At 40.7% G+C, this 21,894-nt stretch overlaps 1 protein-coding gene and 1 pseudogene across 3 annotated transcripts in view; both read left to right on the top strand.

The window, feature by feature from the left end:
- Positions 1–21,894, top strand: part of NAPEPLD (N-acyl phosphatidylethanolamine phospholipase D) — a 49,964-nt gene that overhangs the window by 1,788 nt on the left and 26,282 nt on the right. For all 3 annotated transcript variants that reach the window (XM_019030763.4, XM_055392530.2, XM_055392531.2), the window contains exon 2: positions 19,154–19,463. In XM_019030763.4, coding sequence (XP_018886308.1) covers positions 19,154–19,463 — 310 coding nt within the window. The remainder of the gene's footprint in view (positions 1–19,153; positions 19,464–21,894) is intronic.
- Positions 1,575–7,782, top strand: LOC129534688 (large ribosomal subunit protein eL19-like; annotated as a pseudogene).

The raw sequence follows: 21,894 nt of genomic DNA, 5'->3' as shown, positions 1-21,894 counted from the left end.
TTTGTTTCAAGTCAACTGAAAATATAGTCAGGATTTTCAGAGATTTTATTTTGTTAACATTCTGCAGGCTTTCCTGCTACAAGAATTATGGTAAGTCTCCAAGAGATAAAAATACTTAGTGTATTTCTCATACCCTTATTTTCACTCAGAATTCCAAATTATATTGTAGAAATTCTATGTTACAAAATTCTAATTTTAAAATTAGTCCAGTTATAACTATATGAAGAACATTTTAGTATAAGCATTCCATCACAGGGTTTTGGTTATACTTTAGTTGATACAGTCATTCTTGTGTTTGTTCGAAAGGGGTATTATGTTACTTTGAGTATTTGTGAGTTTGGTAAACTGAGGGGATTTTTATGAACGTTTAGTCTGTGTTTGGAAAAGCAGTATTTGCCTTTAATTCTGTTGTTTCATTCCGCTTTTTCTTTGTGGTGATGGATAGCTGTGGATATAGTGAGTTTTTCCATTGCTTTCTACACTTTGTAAATAAGAATATAGCTATAGCTGGAGGACTGTTGATCTGGGCTTTTTAGGTTGCAATGCATACACATAAAAAGTGTTTTCATTGAAGTATTATTAGGGAAATGAACTGTATGTATAATTAATCGTTAAAGAGCACTTTTATTCTGGAGGCCAGTGAGGGCATGCATAAAACTGGCATTAAAATATCACCTATGTGATTTCCAGCATAAGGTTCAAGTAATATTTCATTCTAACGCCTATACTACTGAATAATTCTGTCTACAATTTATAGTGCTTTGCTTGATTTGTCTTTTGAATTTATTAACCATTTATTGTGTATTTAAGTATTTTACTAACAGACTTTGGAGACAGATTGCATACGAACTCATATATCCCCAGGGACAGTTTTATGTTAGAGATAGTCTTCTGCCACCTCAGCTGGTTAAATAATGTATTATAACTTTATCATTTACAAAGCTCTTTCAAGTATTTTAAATATATGTATATATATAGAGAGAGTTTGATTTTATAGACATAAAATATGAGCCTTGTTCCACAGATGAGGAAAATAGGACATCAAGAGCCTGGGAGAGTCTGGTGATTTGGCCAAGGAACCTTAGCTCAGCAGCCCCAGCCTTCAGCAGAATATATACACTGCAGACTCTTGTTACAGCGGGGTTCCAATGAAGCGAAAGTGGAGGGGTGTGGATCAGCAAGCGTTGGTCAGCAACACACTCACAGATTGCACCTCTGCCTTTGGGTAACAGGTTGTGAATGGCCAGTGCTGTTGGCTCTGGAGGCACAGGTGTGGCGTATAGATGGATCAGCATAATTCAAAATCTTGATTGAAAAACAACTCAGTTTGTGCCTGCTACCTGGAACAATCCATTTTTCCCCTTGAAGGTGCAGACTCTTGTGTTTATCTAATTTGGGCACCTTCCCAGATTAAGGGACAGTAATATATTGATTTAACACTGAATGCCTGTAGGCTTCTGCGTGATTTTGTAATCTCTCTCAATTACAAGAATGAATAGAGAAACACCAAGCTTTCTCATTGTCACTAGCACTCTTGAACTGGTCACATCTTTTTTTTTTTTTTTTTTTTTTTTGAGACGGAGTCTTGCTCTGTCACCCAAGCTAGCGTGTGGTGGGGCAATCTCGGCTGACTGCAACCTCTGCCTCCTGTGTTCAAGCGATACTCATGCCTCAGCCTCCTGAGAAGTTGGGATTACAGGCTTGTGCCACCACGCCCAGCTAAAACTGGTCACATCTTAATAGGACACCCGGATGACAGCAGTCATTAGTTTTGAAAGTTGTTATTTTCTGTATTTTGAAGGTCCTTCAATTACAAAGATGTTCCCTGTTCAAGTTACTGTGTTTGTTCCTTTGGTTTGTTTAGAGAGCTCATGAAAAGCTCTCTAAACTAAGCCGTCTATATATTCTGAACATATATGTGTGTGTGCGCGTGTGTGTGTGTGTGTTTTCCAGAACGTTGTGGTATTTTATGGTTAAAGTAGCCAATGAAAGCTTAAAGAGTTTCTGGACTCAAATTCTTTTTTTTTTTAAAAACTTGAAGCCAAACTAAGTAAAATACCCCACATAAAGTAAAATGTGTCATTTATCTTCCTATGCTGATTGTATGCCCCTCGGTTCCAAGTGTTTTTAAGCATAATTAGGGTGACAGCATGGCTGATACGTAGTCCAGGCTCCATCATCAGCCAGAGCTAGATCCTTGGAATGTCATGTAACTCTCTGGCCTGACTTGGTTTACCTATTAGGTAAAAGGGTCACACAAGTGATGACTTCTGTCATGGAATGTTCAAGTTGGAAGGGACCTTAGAGGGAATGTACCTGGTCCAATCTCTTTAATGTGCAGATTTTAAATTTCTGCTGTCACAGGAGTTTAGCCTGTCATGATTACCTCGAAATTGAAACATTGAAATTAGGCTTTTCCACCATTTCACAGATATGAAATACTTTACAATTCTTGGCTGAAAGTTGATTTTCTTTCTCAATCTTTCCTCATATAGTGTCTCACTTTTATGTGTAGACTAAATGCCCATTGTATATAAATGTACATGTGCTGTTTGGAGCCTCTTTTTTAGCTGGGTGAACGCTAATACTGATGCACATATTGAATATCATCAGAATGAAGAATTTGATCTAATAAACTTTTTTGGTATTCTTAGCAACATTGTCTTAGTTAAGCCTGATTATGTATAGCATTATAATTTTTTTTCTTTTGCTTAGCCACCTGAATACCTTCACATCTTACTTTATAATCTTCATCTTCAATTTAGTTTAAACTGCACACACATTTATAAATTTTTTTGAAGATATGACTATGCATTTATATGGTCACCTGAGGCATAGAATGATCAACCCTCCAGGTTTTCCCAGAACCAAGGGAGTTCCCAAGATGCAGGAATTTTTTTTTTTTTTTGAGACAAGAGTCTTGCTGTGTTGCCCAGGCTGGAGTGCAGTGGCTCAATCTCAGCCTACTGCAACCTCCACCTTCAGGTTCAAGCAATTCTTGTGCCTCAGCCTCCTGAGTAGCTGGGACTACAGGCATGCACTACCATGCCTGGCTAATTTTTGTATTTTTAGTAGAGACAGAGTTTTGCCATGTTGGCCAAGCTGGTCTTGAACTCCTGGCCTCAAATGATTTGCTTGCTTCATTCAGCCTCTGAAAGTGCTGGGATTACAGGTGTGAGCCACCACACCTGGCCTAAGATGCAGGACTTTAAATGTTAACACTGGGAAATCCTCAGGCAAACCAGATACGTTGATCCTCCTACCTGACAGTTTCTCTTTATGGGACTTGACTAGCCATTCTCCCCAGCTTGAAAGATAACATGTTAGGTGGTTTTATGCTGGATAAACTGAGACACCTTTTGAAAGCAAAGGAAATGTCTTCAAGGTACCATGTGTATTTTGTTTATGTGACTAAAATACAGAACCAATTTGTTGATGGTTCTTTTCAATGTAACTGTAAATTAGAAAAATTGAGTAATGAAAGTTATAGCATTTGAAACCTTCTTCATGTAAAATTAAAGGGGCAATTATATTTATAAGAGAACTAGTATTTATTGAGCATCTCCCAAGTACCTTTTACTTTGAAAAAGGGAAGAAAATTTTGTTGAAAGCCAAAAAAACAAAACAAAACAAAAGGTGAGCCTTGTCAGTGAGACCGTAACTGTTTGCTAAATGCTACTAACTTTAGAACCTAGGCATCTACTCAAGATAAGTTTATTGAATTTTCCTTGTAGATTCAACATGATTAGTGGAAAGAGCATGGGCTTTGGCATCTGGTCAACTTGGGTTTCATCCCTAGATCCAACTGTTAACAACTTTATTGCTTTATGGAAGCTATTAAACTCTGTGAGCCTCTTTTACGTCACCTATAGCATGAGGATAATAATTATCTAAAGTGCTTGGTACATAGTAAATGCTTAGTAAATGATAAATGGACCAGGTGCCATGGCTCCTGTCTGCAATCCCAGCACTTTAGGAGGTCAAGGCAGGAGGATTGCTTGAGGCCAGGAGTTCAAGGCTGCAGTGTGTTGATCAAGGCACCCACATATGGATTAGGAAAGCTGTATTTTGGGCATTTGTTACCATTGGTGTTTTTATAGCTCCCCTAAACCTGAACCTCCCAGTTACAGTAATCATATCAGTTAGGATTGATTTGCTGTGATTTGAAAGATTGCTCAAATATGTTTTTCCTACACATGAAAGAAGTCCAAAGTTGGACAGTTCAGGCTTGGTATGGTGGGCCCTGAAGTCCTTCTGGCCCTCCTCGATGCCGTTCCTTGGATGTGGCACCCTCCTGGCTCAAGGTGGCTCCAGGTAGCCAGATGCAGGACAAATGGAGAAGAATGCCTCTCTTTCCCTTAAGGAGACTTCTGGAAGCACCATAAAAGGCTCGTATCACATTGTTCAAAGTGTCACCAACCTGGCCATCCCTAGCTAGAAGGCTGAGAAATGTCATCATTTAGCTGATGCATAGTTACCCTAAGTAAAACGGGTTCTGTTACTGAGAAGAAAAGGAAGAGAAGATTTTTTTTTTCTAAATACATGACAGATTAAAGAACACTAGATTTTATGGTAGGCATCTTTTCGTCTTTACCACTATGCTACCACTTCACCACATAGAATGTAACTACTCAATTATTCCCCAAGACTTTTCTATTTTTATTTATTTATGTTTATTTATTTATTCTTAGACAAGCTCTTGCTCTGTCACCCAGGCTGGAGTGCAGTGGCATGATCACGGCTCACTACAGCCTTGACCTCCTGGGCTCAAGCAATCCTCCTATCTCAGCCCACCACACCTGGCTAATTTTTGCGTGTGTGTGTGTGGTTTTGTTTTTTTTTTGTTTTTTTTGTAGAGACAGAGTCTCACTCTGTTGCCCAGGGTGGTCTTGAACTCCTGGGCTCAAGTGATCTGCCTGCCTTGGCCTCCCAACGTGTTGGGATTACAGGTGTGAGCCCCTGTACCTGGCCAGTTTTAATTTTTGTTAGCAGAGTTGGTGGGGATCTCCACTGTTGACTTTTGTCTCTCTGTCTTCTGGTCACTTTTGCTTCTATTATTTGACTCCTAGCAGGAGATCTTTTAAAAAAAATTAACTATATCCCAATGAAGAGTGATTAGGAGTTTAAGCTCTGGTTTTTTCATTTATTCATTCCATAAATATTGTGCACTCATTGTGTACAGGCTGCTTTGTGTTATTGACAATGTGAATCATTACTGATCATATTTCCCTTTTTTTGACTTGGCTTCCTGGGGGCACAGAGTCAAATTTGTGACTCAGTTGGATTGAGTACAAGCCTTGCCCTGTCAAACTTTCTTTTTTTCTGTCACCCAGGCTGCAGTGCAGTGGCACGATCTTGGCTCACTGCAACCTCTGCCTCCCTGGTTCAAGTGATTCTCCCACTTCAGCCTCCCAAGTAGCTGGGATTACAGCCGCCTGCCACCATGCCTGGCTAATTTTTGTATTTTTAGTAGAGATGGGGTTTCACCATGTTGGCCAGGCTGGTCTCGAACTCCTGACCTCAAATGATCCACCTGCCTCGGCCTCCCAAAATGCTGGGATTACAGGCATGAGTCACCATGCCTGGCCCCTGTTAAACTTTCTACCTAGCAATGTGGTTAGTCTTCCCATCCCACTGTATAGCAGTTTCAGGATGATGCTGCCTCTCTAACTTGGAGTGCTGAACAGGAAGTAAGAGTTGGCTTTACGGTAGGCAGCTGCCAGACTAGCATAAATTCTGGCGTACCAGAAAATCCCTTTGATCCTTCCTAAATGCTTGTCTTACTTTGTGCCAAATGACTAATGATTTAAAGCAGTGGTTCTCAACCCTGCCTGTATATCAGAAACACCCACAGAACTTTTAAAAATTATCTAGAGAAACTGCCCCACCTGACATTTTGATTCAGTAGCCTTGGGTGTAGTTTAAAAAGCTCCACAGGGGAGCTCTTTCCTTTCGCTGCTGTGGCCGCAGCCTTGAGAATGCTCAGGCTTCAGAAGAGGCTTGCCTCTAGTGTCCTCTGCTGTGGCAAGAAGAATATCTGGTTAGACCCCAATGAGACCAATGAAATCACCAATGCCAACTCCCGTCAGCAGATCCGGAAGCTGATCAAAGATGGGCTGATCATCCGCAAGCCTGTGATGGTCCATTCCCCCGCTTGATGCCAGAAAAACACCTTGGCCTGCCGGAAGGGCAGGCATACGGGCATAGGTAAGCGGAAGGGTACAGCCAATGCCCGAATGCCAGAGAAGTTCATGTGGATGAGGAGAATGAGGATTCTGCACTGGCTGCTCAGAAGATACCGTGAATCTAAGAAGATTGATCGCCACATGTATCACAGCCTGTACCTGAAGGTGAAGAGGAATGTGTTAAAAAAACAAGCGGATTCTCATGGAACACATCCAGAAGCTGAAGGCAGACAAGGCCCGCAAGAAGTTCCTGGCTGATCAGGCTGAGGCCTGCAGATCTAAGACCAAGGAAGCACACAAGAGCTATGAAGAGCACCTCCAGGCCAAGAAGGAGGAGATCATCAAGACTTTGTCCAAGGAGGAAGAGACCAAGAAATAAAAGCTGCCCCTTTGTGTGTACATACTGGCCTTCGTGATTACATAGATCAGCCATTAAAGTAAAATAAGCCTTTATCTGCTTGCAAAAAAAAAAAAAAAAAAAACTCCACAGGTAATTCTGATGTACATTTGAGGTTTAAGGGCTTGTACCCATGTGGACTGGAAATGATCTAGGGAGGATTTGCGCTTTGTTCCTTATCTGTCACACACTGGAAATCAGATCTTTCTTGAAAACCTGTTTTGACCATGGAAAAAGCAGATGGGGGGAACAATATGATAGTAGAGTCACTTGGGTAAGAGAGGCAAGAATACTGAAATGCTTTAGGAGAAACTTATTTACTCGTTATTTATGTAGAGCTGGCCTTGCTTGCCTATTTTGCCAGCTCCCACTGTGGGAAATTTTTCCTTTGAGCAAAAGAATCTGTTTAACTGGAGCTTCAAGCTCTGGGAAAAGTGCTGAGTCTGCATGTGGCCACCATTAGTATCATGAGTTTTCAGCTTCTGCTCCTTGGGCCAGTGAAGGGAGATAAAGGGAAGTCAGGTAGATTATTATTTTCAGAATCAGGAGACTATCAATGAGTCTTCTGAGCTAATGAGAGCCTTCTGGTGACTCCAGGAGGGTTAGTGAGGCCACAAGGAACTATGAGGTCGGGTAGGAATCCTGTTTTGAATTAAGAGTTCTGCACTTTGGGAGGCCAAGGCGGGCAGATCACGAGGTCAGGAGATTGAGACCATCCTGGCTATCATGGTGAAACCCCGTCTCTACTAAAAATACAAAAAAATTAGCTGGGCGTGGTGACGGGCTCCTGTAGTCCCAGCCACTTGGGAGGGTGAGGCAGGAGAATGACGTGAACCCGGGAGGCGGAGCTTGCAGTGAGCCAAGATCACGCCACTGCACTCCAGCCTGGGCGACTGAGCAAGACTCTGTCTCAAAAAAAAAAAAAAAGAGTTCTGTGAATTCCAAGATCAGGCCTTCTCTTACTCAAATAGAACAAAAACACATTCCAGAGTTTATTCTGTTTCAGTTTATTCATACCATTTCCCTCAGCTTCCTTATCACATTAGTGTAGAAATGCAAAAATGGTATACATGTATATCCTACTATCTCATTAAAACTGTTACTGTTTATAGCATAATGAAACAGTGGCTTAGTTATTCAGTGCTTACTATGTACTGTGTGCCAGAGACTGGGCTAGGAATTATGAAACTGAGGTTTAGGATGATGAGGGGCAAAGTTGGGAAGCATTTATTTTAAGATGTTTTCAATTCTTTTGCCCCATCTTCTGGTAATGTGGTTTTCCCTGATAACCCATTCAAGCTTATTTTAGTTATATTCATTTTTAATATGCTTTTATAATTTGCTACAAACTTTCTGCTATTCTTAAACAGAGGCTACTGAATTGAACTCAGGGATCTTAAAGTCCCTTTGACCCTCAAGATTCTATTAACCTTTTGGGGATGTCTCTAGCCTCACTCTGACCCTATTATTTACAGTGTACTGAAGACTCAGGAGATGGCTGAACAGGGTCTGATGTAGTCATGTCCTGGGCCTTGTTTCCCTGTAAAAGTCTCACTGTTCGTTTATTTTTTTGTCATTTTTACCTTTTTCTCACAGAGGATGGACCACGCACGACACTGCGGGCAGAATAACATGTCTGCCCCTTTGCCAAATTCATTTGTGAGTGAATCAGTGTTCAAGTAACCTCTCTAGTGACTTTGTTTCTTTCCATCACCCTCTCTGTTGCCATCAGGGCCCTTTAACTTGTTGGCTGAATTCAGAAAGTTCTGAGCTTTTCAGTGTCTCTGACCTGCTGGATCACAGGACTCTTGCTGTCACTGTGGACTGCTCAGCACTTAAGGAAAAGTATTCCTCACCATCTTGAGAATTTGGCCAGTGTGTTTTGGAAATGCCTTATTCTAAAGTCTATACCATTTTCATTAATCAGAGCTGACACTTCTGTAAACGTGATACTGAGCCAAAATCTATATGGTTTCTTATGATTTTTTTCCCTAATGGATTTTGAATCCCTGGAGGTCAGGAGTTCATATTCTCCACAGCAAACTGGAGAGCTAGGACTTAGATAAAGTAGACATTCTAACAATGTTTGTTAAATGCAACTTTTAAAATGCTTTAAGTAGAAGCCCTTACAAGTAATATCTGGAATCTTTTTAAGTTTGAAAATCTAATGGCTATTTGTATCAGATTTATATGTCCTGGCTCTTAATAACCTCCTAGCCTACCTGATAAACCTGTGAAATTGCACTTTCTTCCAGTAGATAACTATGCTGTTCTCAGGTGAAATACTTCGCTTATCCCTTGCCAGTCCAGCCTGGGGAAGTTAGCTGGACCTGAGCTGGGAATTTTATTTGAGGGAGTGGAAATAGGAGGGGTTGGCCAAGGCTGAGTTAGAGGGGACAGCTCTTTAGTGGCCTGAGCTGGCTCTTTGGTGCAGCCGAAGATTGTTAGAATTTTAGAGGTGGAGAGACTTTAGAGGTACATCCCAGTCCTCTGTTTTACAGATGAATGAAAGTGAGTCTCAATGATGTTAAGTGACTTTTTAAAGGCTACAGAAGGCTGGGTGTGGTGGCTCACGCCTGTAATCCCAGCACTTTGGGAGGCCGAGGTGGGTGGATCACCTGAGGTCGGGAGTTCAAGACCAGCCTGGCCAACATGATGAAACCCTGTCTCTACTAAAAACACAAAAAATTAGCTGGGTGTGGTGGCGCGTGCCTGTGATCCCAGCTACTCAGGAGGCTGAGGCAGGAGAATCGTTTGAACCTGGGAGGTGGAGGTTGCAGTGAGCCGAGATCGCACCACTGGACTCCAGCCTGGGCAACAAAAGCAAAACTCTGACTCAAAAAAAAAAAAAAGAAAAGGGGCTGTAGAATTCAGTAGGGTCAAAGTTGGAACTGGACTGAAGTCAGAAAGAAGTGAAAAGTGTGCTTTTTTTCCTCTTTCTCTGTCTTATCCAGGAGCTATGAAGACATGTTTCTCCTTTCCGTTTCTTTACAGGTTATGCATTAAATTGGGAGGTTTTCTTTTTGTATACTTAATCATGAGATGGAGATAGTAGAGAGAAAGTAGTCCCATTTTGGAAGCTTTTTTTTTGGTTAAAATCTTGGCTCAGGAACAGTAAATGAACATTTAAGATCATCTACCTGCCTGGCCAACATGGTGAAACCCCATCTCTACTAAAAACACAAAAATTAACCAGGCTTGGTGGCGCATGCCTGTAATCCCAGCCACTCGGGAGGCTGAGGCACAAGAATAGGTTGAACCTGGGAGATGGAGGTTGCAGTGAGCCGAGATTGCACCATTGCACTCCAGCCTGGGTAACAGAACGAGACTCCGTCTCAAAAAAAAAAAAAAAAAAAAAAAAAAAGAAAGATCATCTGACATATTTAGGATGCATTTCAAGTTCCACAGGCATCAACTTACTGTTCCTCCTACCTTGTCCTCCCCCAACCTTTTCTTTTTTGGTTTTCCTTTCTTTTCTTTTTTCTTTCTTTCTTTTTGTTTTTTTTTTTTTTGAGACAGCATCTTGCTCTGTCACCGAGGCTGGAGTGCAGTGGCTCAATTACAGTTCACTGCAGCCTTTACCTCCTGGGTTCAAGCAGTCCTCCCACCTCAGCCTCCTGAGTAGCTGGGACTACAGATGCACACCACCACACCTGGCCTGACCTTTTCAATTAAATACTTATGTATATCATTTAGGTATAATTGATTATACCAGAAATGAACCTGCACTTTGTGCTTGCTATTATTTTTTAAGGTATTAAAGAGATGATAACTATGTTATTTCAATAAATATTTTATGCATGTTTTCCAAATTTGCCGTAACATCATATTTTAATTTGATCACCCTAAGGATTCCAGTCGTAAAAGGTATTCATAAATAGGCTTTGTTCTTAAGCCAGCTGTTTCTCTTGTTTCATTGTTTTTGATTCTAATGAAAGCTTTGCTTTCTTACTTACGTATGGGGAAAACCTCTTATTATAGAGGAAGCTTCTAGAGTGTTTATGTATTTTGGTGACTTAAAGTCTGTTAATATACTGTATCCCAAAGATTCAAATTGCGTTTTGCATTCTTTCCTCTCAGAACTATTTATTTGGGGCTGGAAGCAGTGGCTCATGCCTGTGATCCCCAGCACTTGGGAGGCCAGTGCGGGCAGATCACGAGGTCAGGAGTTTGAGACCAGCCTGGCCAACATGGTGAAACCTGTCTCTACTAAAAATACAAAAATTAGCTGGGCATGGTGGCGGGCACCTGTAATCCCAGCTATTTGGGAGGCTGAGGCAGGAGAATCACTTGAACCTGGGAGGTGGAGGTTGCAGTGAGCCGAGATTGCACCACTGCACTCTAGCCTGGGCAATAAGAGCAAAAGTCCATCTCAAAACAAACAAACAAACAAACAATTTATTTGGACTCTTAAATGCTTTTGGTTGGTTGGCATTTCTTTGTGAATTATTTGTCAGAATAATTTTTTGTCTATAATTGGATGAATGCTTTGCGACAAATTTGAAGTTTTAACAAAAGAAAATACATTTTTTTAAAAGGTAACAAAACTTACTTACTTTTATAGTCTTGTTACGTGAAATTAAGGAAAGAAAAATGAAAAAATTCAGTAACTTAGGCTTTTAAAGCCGTATGAAATTCTAGAATGTTTTATCTTTCACCTGAAAAACAACTCAGTTGGATCAAAAGGTCCTGTTTATCTATATTCTTTACTCTTCAATTTGCATTTTTTTTTTCTTTTTTTGTGAGACAGAGTCTTGCTCTGTCGCCCAGGCTGGAGGGCAGTGGTGCAATCTTGGCTCACTGCAACCTCTGCCTCCGGGTTCAAGTGATTCTCCTGCCTCAGCCTCCCAAGTAGCTGGGACTACAGGTTCGGGCTGCCATACACAGATAATTTCTTTTTGTATTTTTTTTTTTTTTTTAGTAGAGACGGGATTTTGCCATGTTAGCCAGGCTGTTCTCGAACTCCTGAGCTCAGGCAGTCTGCCCACCTCGTCCTTCCAAAGTGCTAGGATTACAGGTGTGAGCCACTGCTCCCGGCCTCAACAATTTGCATTTTTTTTTTTTTTTTGAGGTGGGGTCTCACTCTGTCACCCAGGCTGGAGTGCAGTGGCATGATCTCAGCCCACTGCAACCTCCATCTCCTGGGTTTAAGTGATTCTCCTGCCTCAACCTCCCGAGTAGCTGGGATTACAGGCACGCACCACCACTCTTGGCTAAGTTTTTTTTTTTTTTTTAGTAGGGTTTTGCCATGTTGGCCAGGCTGGTCTCGAATTCCTGTCCTTGGCCTCCCAAAGTATTGGGATTACAGGCGTGAGGCACCACAACTAGCCAGCAATTTCCATATGTATAGCACTTGGAACTACTAACTCATGGTCTCCTTAAATGACTAACAGACATTTAAAACAACGTTTAGGAGTTACAATCTTTATTGAACAGATGAATAAGCCCAAGTTTAGAGAGGCTGAGTTACTCCCGGCAAGCTAACATCTCTAGTTAATAGTAGAACTGGAGTCCAGTTTTTCTGACTCCTAACTAGTGTTCTTTCCACTCTTGTGAAGATAAATTGTTTGGTGATATATATATATATAGATTTATATGTACATATATCTAAATGTATATTATGCGTGTACATTCTATTTTTGATGCAATAATTGTTATTAAATGTTGTCATACTCTCAGATCCTGTATATTAAGCTTCTGTTTGCTTTGTTTTCTTTTAGCTTCTTAGCAAAACTGGTTGTTTTGCTAAGTCAATAAAGTGTGGTAAGAATGAAGTTCAGTGATAACAGTGCAATACTTTTTTGGTTGATGAATGTTGTATACATACCTCCCACAGAACATTCTCCCTCTTATTATCCAGTGTACTTCCTGTGCTTGGATGTATCTGCCCTCCCACTGGTTCCCTAAATGCCTCCGGGAGTAATACCAGTATTGCCTGAAATCTTATTGAATGTGAAGGATGGGAACAGTTTAATTTTACCCCCACTGAAGCCCTTTGCAGACATTTCAGTGAATTGACGTAGTTTCATTAGCCATGTTATCTAGCATTGTATCAAAAGGGCCCTTTCTCTTCAATAAGGATAAGGAGAGCAAATACAGAATAGTAAGTTTAGTGTTATTTAGTCAGAGATATCTGAAAATACACTTCTGAATACTTTCCAGATTTAACATCAGCATCTTTGTTGTTACGTAATGGACAGGAACTCAATTAGTATTTATTAAATGTCTACTCTGGGAATGATTTGCCGCTTCATAATTTATGAGTATGTTGAAATCCCAAATGTATGTTGTACTACTGTGATTTTTTTCTTTAGCTGTTTACATGATAAAGCAGTGCATTCAATTCTAGGCAGTTGGCAAATCTTAAATGTTGAAAAAAGAAAGCATGAAACATTTGCTTTTGAAATAGAGAATTCTTATTTTTTGAAAGCATTTTACCCATATGTGCAGTTATTGAGAGAAAATATTTGTACTTGGCTGACTTGTCTTCACCAAATGTCATAGCTCAGACCTCTCTTTGGTTGGAGACACAGGGATAAGTCCTTCTGCTCTTAAATAGGCAATTAATCTTCAAAAAATGTAGAGAATGTCCTTGATAATTACTAGATGGACTTTATGTTGTCCTTTTTGTAATATATTGTTCTTTAAAAAAGAACATTTGTTTTATTTTTTATTTTTATTTATTTATTTATTTTGAGACAGAGTCTCACTTGTTGCTCAGGCTGGAATCTCGGCTCACTGCAACCTCTGCCTCCTGGGTTCAAGCGATTTTCCTGCCTTAGCCTCCTGAGTAGCTGGGACTACAGGCATACACCACCATGCCTAGCTAATTTTTGTATTTTTAGTAGAGATGGGGTTTCACCATGTTGGCCAGGCTGGTCTCGAACTCCCGACCTGAGCTGATCCACCTGCCTTGGCCTGCCAAAGTGCTGGGATTACAGGCATGAGCCACCGTGCCTGGCTAGAACATTTGTATTTTATATTTAAAATACAATTGTCACAGGGGTTTGTTACCTTTAAATTTTCTTCTGGATTCTAGTTTTCTAGAACAAATTTAGCATTTGGTATGTTTATAACTGACTGTTGTTCACAGAGGGAAAGAGGATGAGCAATTAATTATGCTTCTGATTATATTTAATTATCAAGAGCAGTGTTTTCACTCCTGTCCCAACGTATTTATTTTCCAACACAAAATGCTATATTTCATCCATTTTGAGATAGACATTTTATTCACATTTTAACACCACTGATATCACTATATGTCATGTATAACGTGTGACCTAACTATAATTGATAACATTTTTACTTCCTTAGTGGCACATGACACATCAGGGTGCCTTACAATTCATGGTATTTTTATTTATTTATTACTTATTTGTTTAGATTGCTCTTTCAGAATTCATGGATCTTAAATTGAATCAAAATCAGTACAGTGGAAAGATCTTTATCAAGTTTTAAAGCACTTTTTGAAACACAGGTTGTTTACAGTTTTTGTGTGTTCATGTACACATCTACTTTCAGTTGGTGTTGGCCTGAAATCAAGGGTGGATTATTTTCATTTACATTGTTAATTTTGGAAACAGTTACATAACAAGAAATAGTTTGAAATTTGCCACATTTAATTACAGAAACTCTAGCTAGATATGTTAAGGGGTTTGTCAAGCTTGAAGAGCTCAAAGCTAGTTAACACAGGACCATACAGACAACCCACTCTTCCTCATTCCTAGTTTTTCTGTCATTTTATCTGTGGTCTTCTGAGTGCCCAGAAGACACTGGGCATGAGGAGCGTTCTCGTGTGACCCACTCTCGGGCTGAGGCTCCTTTGTCACTGGAGCACCTGCTGGCAGAGCGTGTCATTTTGCACATTCAGCAAATGGGCTGCCAGTATTTTTCCTCCAGAAAAACCAGTCCAGAGTTTCAAGGCTCAGGTTTTATGTGCTTCTGCTCCTTCTTGCCCTTTCAACAGTGCATCGTGTGAAATGGTGCTTCATAGTTTGATCATTTTGTGTTGCTTTAACATCTGTCATGGATGGCATTCCATAGTCCTGTGACTATACATTTCCCCATACCCCAAGGATATGACAGCGTGGCAGTTGGTCGCCCTGAAGTGGGTACATGATACATCTGAGGAAATAGTTTCAGGCCGTGTTTATGGAGCAGAGGAGAGTGTGGAGAGTGTGGGTAGGGTTAGAAACGCAGACCCTGTGAACCATCATGCTGACCTTTGCCCTCAAAAAACCCTTTGGAGGTTTTTTCGCTTTGTTTGTATCAGATTTTTTTGTTTTTTGTTTTTTAAAGAGCATTTCTGAAAACTGGACTTTGTGTGTGTTAGGGGAGGGGGTTTGTTAGGAGAGGATGGCTATTTGGTAATGAGACCTGTTTCCACAGATTGATTGGGGTGAAAGACTGAGTGGATGGGAGGTGAGGAAATGGAGATCGTGTGAATAGACAACTTTGAAAAAGCTTATTATTTAGAGAGAAGAAAGATCACTGCACCAATTTTTTCTTTTCTCTTCTTTTTGTTTCTTTTCTTTCTTTCTTTCTTTGAGATGGAGTCTCGCTCTGTCGCCCAGGCTGGAGTGCAGTGGCATGATAACAGCTCACTGCAGCCTCAACTTCCTAGGCTCAAGTGATCCTCCCCATCAGCTCCTGAGTAGCTGGGACTGCAGGCCTGCAACACCACAGTGGGCTAATTTATTTATTTTTATTTTTATTTTTTATTTTTTTATTTTTATTATTTATTTATTTATTTATTTATTTTTACCCCTAAAGCAGCCTGAATCCATTTCCTTTGGGTGTCAATGAGGACTTTCTCTTGGGTTCTTGCTTTCCCATGACCTCAAACCCTTCTCAAACTCACTGGGTCACAATCCACCTTGATTAGTGGTGCTGCCATTTCTGACTCTTCCCACTCTCCTCCTGACCAACCAGCCCTGCAAAGCCCAAAATTTGTGACTATCCAAATACTCTCAAGTCTTATTGATTCATCTTCTTTATTGTCTCTTGGATTTATTCTGCTTTTTCTCTTCTCATTGCACTGCCTCCTCATCTTTTGACTGGGTTGCTATTCACTATTAAAAAGTGGGGATTATAATACCTACCTTGAGGGTTTGCTAGGAGCATGAGTTTAAATGAAATAGGTGAAATATGTGGCATGGTGGTTCAGTGTTATTGGGTGTTCTAGGCTTCTTCTGTTTTCATTCAATCCATCTCCGAAGCTCCAGTTTTTAGCCACTTCCTTTCTTTTTAATCCTGCTATCAGAGTTGTCTTCCCTAAGTACATCATTTTTTTTTTTAGACGGAGTCTCCACAACCTCTGCCTCCTGGGTTCAAGCAATTCTCCTGCCTCAGGCTCCCAAGTTGCTGTGACTGCAGGCACGCGCCACCACGCCCGACTAATTTTTGAATTTTTAGTAGAGACGAGCCTTCACTGTGTTGGCCAGGCTAGTCTCGAACTCCTGACCTCATGATCCACTCGCCTCGGCCTCCCAAATGGCTGTGATTACATGCATGAGCCACTGTGTCCAGCCCTTAAGTACACAGCCTTTTAAGTGTGTTCAGTGTTTCCCCATTGCTTGCAGTGTAGCCTAACCTCCTTAGAGGGAGTCCAGGCTCACAATCTAGTCCCATCTTTACTGTCCAGTCTTTTAACCCTTTATAGTCTCGACTTTCACAAACCTTCCTTGCTTTTTTTTTTTTTTCCTTGAGACAGAGTCTCACTGTCACCCAGGCTGGAGTGCAACAGCGCGATCTCGGCTCACTGCAACCTCTGCCTCTAGGGTCCAAGTGATTCTCCTGCCTCAGCCTCCTGAGTAGCTGGGATTGCAGGCACAGGTCCACCACGCCCGGCTACTTTTTGTATTTTTAGTAGAGACAGGGTTTCACCATCTTGGCCAGGCCAATCTTGAACTCATTGTCTCAGGTGAGTCATCTGCCTTGGCCTCCTGAAGTGCTGGAATTATAGGCGTTGAGCCACTGCGCCTGGCCCTTCCTTGCTTTTTATGTCCTAGCTACATTAGACCACTAGATGTTGTTCAAAACCCTACTTTGATGTTGTCTTTGTGGTCTTTGAATCAAAGTGTCCTTTTTTCCTTTCTCCCTTATCCCTTCATTGTTTAAAACAATGAGCCAAACATTTATTAATGTATTTGGTAGAATTATGATATATATGTGTATATATATACATACATATGTATATGTATATGACAAATACAGATATCTCATAAGCTGTTTTATCATGACAAGGAGTAGCATGAGGTCACCTCTGCCATCTGTTGGACATATTGTCTTTTTGAGAAGTAACTTAAACTCTCTAAACTTGTACATTTTCATCTGTTAAACGAAGTGAGGTTCAGATGGATGGTCATTGTTTCTGCTCTTTGTAAAGTCCTTGGCCTGAACTTAATTATAACCCAGAAAAAGTGATTCTATGAGAGCTTACTCTCCGAGACCACTTTAAGTTCTAGAATAACTTAAAGAATTTAGCTATAATCCTAGCACTTTGTGAGTCTGAGGAGGCAAGCAGATTGCTTGAGCCCAGGAGTTCCAGGTCAGCCTGGGTAACACGGTGAAACCCCATCTCTACTAAAAAATAAAAAAATTAGTCAGGCATGGTGGCACACACCTGTGGTCCCAGCTACTTGGGAGGCTGAGGTGGGAGAATACCCTGAGCCCGGGGAGGTTGAGGCTGCAATGAGCCGTGATTGAGCCACTGTATTCCAGCCTGGGTGACAGACTGAGACCCTGTCTCAAAAATAAAAAAAATAAACAATTTAGATGTATGGCCAGTTAACAAGATTAGGGAAAAGAAGAATGAGCATTTGTGAGTGCCAAGTACATTATGTACCTGTGCCATTTGATCCTTTGAGAGAAACCTCCACAGGTAGGTAGATAGTTTACCGGGAGAAAATGGAGGATGAGAAAGGGTAAGCTATTTGCCCAAAGTATAAATCTTGTTAGACTCTCTCTTAACTCTTGAGTTCTCCCACATACAGCAATGGCTGAGCAACAGCGTGTGCTTTAGCTTTAGTCAGCTGGGGTTTCTTTTCTTCACAGTGATTCTTCTCTAGATTACAGACTGCTTACTCTAGACAGTTTGGAAAAAAAGTTTTGGTTCGGTGTACGTGTTCATCCTAGGGTTTGTGTTTTTTCCCTTTCTTTCTGGGGCAGTATTTCTATTTAAACACCATTGTAGCCATAAAAATAATATTTGGCTTTCTGTTACTGTGCTCATTTCCTTATTTCCACTTATAAAATGTGCTGTGTGTGTGCACTGTATTTAAACTAATGAAACAGAAAGCAAATGTTTAACAGAATAAGAAAGAAATGAAATTCATGGCAGATACGTTACTTATCACTTTTGTGTATCTGGAGTCCTATATAGGTCAAAATCAGGGATTTTAATGCCTTGAGTTAAGCAGTAGCAGTAGTAGCAGGAATAACAAGGTCAGCAGCAACAGCTGACATTGATTGAGCTGTGATGTTGGGTTTGTGTGTGTGTTACTATGTTTCCAAGTGCCTTACTTGTATTACAGGTCTTCTTAATAAACCTAGGAGGCAAGTAACGTTCTCTCCATTTTATAGGTGAGGAAATCAGGGTACAGAGAGGGTGGGAAACTGGCTCAAGGTCGTATAGCTAGGATACATACTCACTGACTTGGCAGTTCTCATATATTTAAATGTATTTTATTGATCAGTTAAATACATTATTGAAATGTCTCTCAGTTAATGTGTTATCTCCTTTCCAGGGATTTGGACTGGCTGTACTTTCTGGGGGCATTGGTTACAGAATATCTTCAGTGTAAATATGACTAAGCCTAGTGGTGTATATATTCGACTTGCTTGAATTACTAAATTCCCTCACGGAACTGAAGCAGTCTTTACTATGCATTGTTAACAATAATATTTTCTAAATACATGTATGAAAATATTATAGATTTATGAAGGTGCCTTAATTTATTCCACAGAATGTCATTGAAATGGAAAATTTAATATGCTTACATGCTGGCTGGGGAAATATGTTGTTTTGGATTACAGGAGATAAAGGATTTTTTAAGGGCTTGGCAGTTATGTTAATAGGTAAAGCAAACATCCTTCTTTCTTTTGTGTTTTTGTTTGTTTGTTTGTTTGTTTGTGCAATGGCGTGATCTCAGCTCACCACAACCTCCACCTCCAGGGTTCAAGCGATTCTCCTGCCTCAGCCTCCTGAGTAGCTGGGATTACAGGCATGTGCCACCATGCCTGGCTAATTTTGTATTTTTAGCAGAGATGGGCTTTCTCCATGTTGGTCAGGCTGGTCTCGAACTCCCGACCTGAGGTGATCTGTCTGCCTCGGCCTTCCAAAGTGCTGGGATTACAGGTGTGAGCTACTGCGCCTGGCACATCTTTCTTATTTAGCAAGAAGTAATACTGTATTCTAAAATTGTGCCTTGCAGGAAGAAAGTTTCAGCTAATACAGACATAATATTTTTATAAGTTTAGAGAAATTTTTATTGGCTAACAAATAGTACCTTGTGTTATGTTTGAATGCCTTTATGTTCAACTCAGTATTTTTCCCCCTTGTTTTTTTTAGTTCCTCACCGAAGGACATGGATGAAAATGAAAGCAACCAGTCTCTGATGACAAGCAGCCAATATCCTAAAGAAGCAGTAAGAAAACGTCAAAATTCAGCACGGAATTCCGGAGGAAGTGATTCTTCTAGGTTTTCTAGGAAAAGCTTCAAACTGGATTATAGACTAGAAGAAGATGTAACTAAATCCAAGAAAGGAAAAGATGGGAGATTTGTGAATCCGTGGCCAACATGGAAAAACCCCTCTATTCCAAATGTTCTCAGATGGCTGATAATGGAGAAAGATCACAGCAGTGTTCCAAGTTCTAAAGAGGTAGCGCTTGGCTTTTTTGAGTGCTTTATATTTGCTCTTCATATATGACACTCTAGTTATTTGAGCCCTTGTATATCATAAGGCATAGAATTAGGTCTGAGGAGATAAAGTGGATAGGTGTAACCTAGGCCCTAAAGTTCATCGTTCAGTAGCAGAGTACATATAGGAATAACCAACCCTGATCTGATGGCAACTAGAGGTAGGAACAGAGTGCTTTAGAGGTACAGGAAAGAACGTGATGCTGACAGGAAGAGCTGGAGATGGCTTCACAGAGGAGGTGAATATTTCAGCTGGGCCTAGACAACTAAAAAGTATTTTGACAGTGATTTTCCAGGTAGATGATGGCATGAACAAGGTCATGAAGGTGAGACAGTGTATTACATGCTCTGGAAGGTAGTAGCCTGGTACGTGTGTGGAATATGGATCATGAGGGTGAAGGCATGGCCTAGAGTGCTTGGCTTTTAACCCTTGGATAAGGCTACCAAAGCTGTGAAAGGGAGCTTCAGATGACCTTTCCAGACCTTGAAAAGTTGACTTTAGGTTCCTAGCCTTTAAATGTACTAGTTTTACTTAAGATGATTCTACTTGGCCTTCTCCTATTCTGTTAGAATAGATAGATCACAGTTTTGGGTTAAGTTGATTTCATGGTTTACATTGAGTATATCAATATTTTTCATTGGTGAATGAAGTAAGTACTATGACTGTGTCTCCTTTCCTTATATACCTCTCCCTCTGCTGTGTTAACAACATCTCTTTCATCTGCTTGACTTTCTGTGTATTTATGACGATTATTTCCCTGCCTCCTATGGCCTCTCAATGCCATTTTCCTGAGGGAAGGACTCTCAGTTGGTCGTTCAGCAGTGGGCTGTAGTCTGAGCTGATGCCTTCCCAGGGTCTCTGCCGGCTTCCATTCTAGGGCACCCTTCACCAGCCTCCTGGGCTCCCTTGTGTCTTCTATGGTCGCCCTTGTTTTCTGCATCCCACTTGTTCCTCTTTCTGTGTCATTTTCTCATTTTGGTGGAGCATATTTTCAGTGAACTTCCTGAGAAAGGGTACATGGAAAGTAAGTTTTTTGAATTCTTGCTTGTCTGAAATGTCTTTATTCTCATTCATAATTGATAGTTTGGGTATAGAATTTTTGTTTAGAAACAGTTTTCTCTCAGAATTTGAGAGTATTGCCTCCATAACTTTATTTCTAGTATGGCTGTGGGGAAGTTCAGTGCCATCCTTACTCTTGATCCTTTGAACAGGCCCTTTGTTTTCTCTCTAGAGACTTTGAGAATCCTCTCTTTGGCACCAGTGTTCTGAAAATTGCCATGATGTGTAGTTCTTTATTTATTCATTGTGCTCTGTGTGTGGTGGGCCCTTTCAGTCTGAAAATCCATTTCCTTCAGTTCTAGGAAATTTCATCTGTATCTTTGAAAATGTCCTTCCCTATATCTTTTTATTCTAAAATGACTATTAGTTATAGTAGTTCTATTTTGGACCTCCTGGATCAATTCTCTGTAATTTAAGAAAATTTCTTCTATGTTTTATCTTTTTAAAAATATTACATGGCTAGGTGCAGTAGCTCATGCCTATAATACCCACACTTTGGGAGGCTGAGGCAGGTGGATTGCTTGAGCTGAGGAGTTCGAGACCAGCCAGGGCAACATAGCAAAATGCCATCTCTACCAAAAAAAAAAAAAAAAATACAAAAAATTAGCCAGGTGCAATAGAGTGTGCCTGTAATCCCAGCTACTTGGGAGGCTGAGGCAGGAGAATCACCTGAGCCTGGGAGGCAAAGGTTGCAGTGAGCCAAGATCGTGCAACTACACTCCAGCCTGGGTGACAGAGCAAGACCCTGTCTCAAAAAACAAAACAAAACAAAAAAAATTGCATTCTGAGGAGCTGGCCCCTGGGAGGAATGATGCTAGGTGCAGATGCAGTGTGGCTTTTGATGGTGCCTTATGGACAGTTGTGTCCCAAAGGAGGGATGAGGATAACTGCTGAGGTCCTAAAGAGCAAGCCTAACTTTAGCCATTGGCACATAGGCATTAAACAGAAGCCTGGAAGTTGAAATGATAGAATCTTACTTGTCTAGACTAGCTTTATGGTTTTATTACTGGTAACGTTTTTATCTGTTGATTGAGTGCAGATTTTTGGAGACCTTTTAAAGGTATAGAGAATCGGCTTGACAACAGTGCACATGGAGCAAGTTTTAAAGAAGCAAAGAACTCAAAATTCATGCTTGGAGAAGTGCAGGCAGACCTGATTTCCTAAAGAGGTCTAGGGTTTTTAATGACCACAGATAGCAAGCAAGCATGTAGCTTACCCCTTGATAGGGTCTCACTCTGTCACCCAAGCTGGAGTGCAGTAGCCCTTTGACGCTCACTACAGCCTCAAACTCCCGGGCTCTAGTGACCCTCAGCCTCCTAGTGGTTTTTGTACA

The sequence above is a fragment of the Gorilla gorilla genome, chromosome 6 (genome assembly GCF_029281585.2).
Source record: "Gorilla gorilla gorilla isolate KB3781 chromosome 6, NHGRI_mGorGor1-v2.1_pri, whole genome shotgun sequence".
In the NCBI taxonomy this organism is placed as follows: Eukaryota; Metazoa; Chordata; class Mammalia; order Primates; family Hominidae; genus Gorilla; species Gorilla gorilla.
Note: the sequence above shows the minus strand (reverse complement) of the source record. Positions and strands in the feature narration are given on the sequence as shown.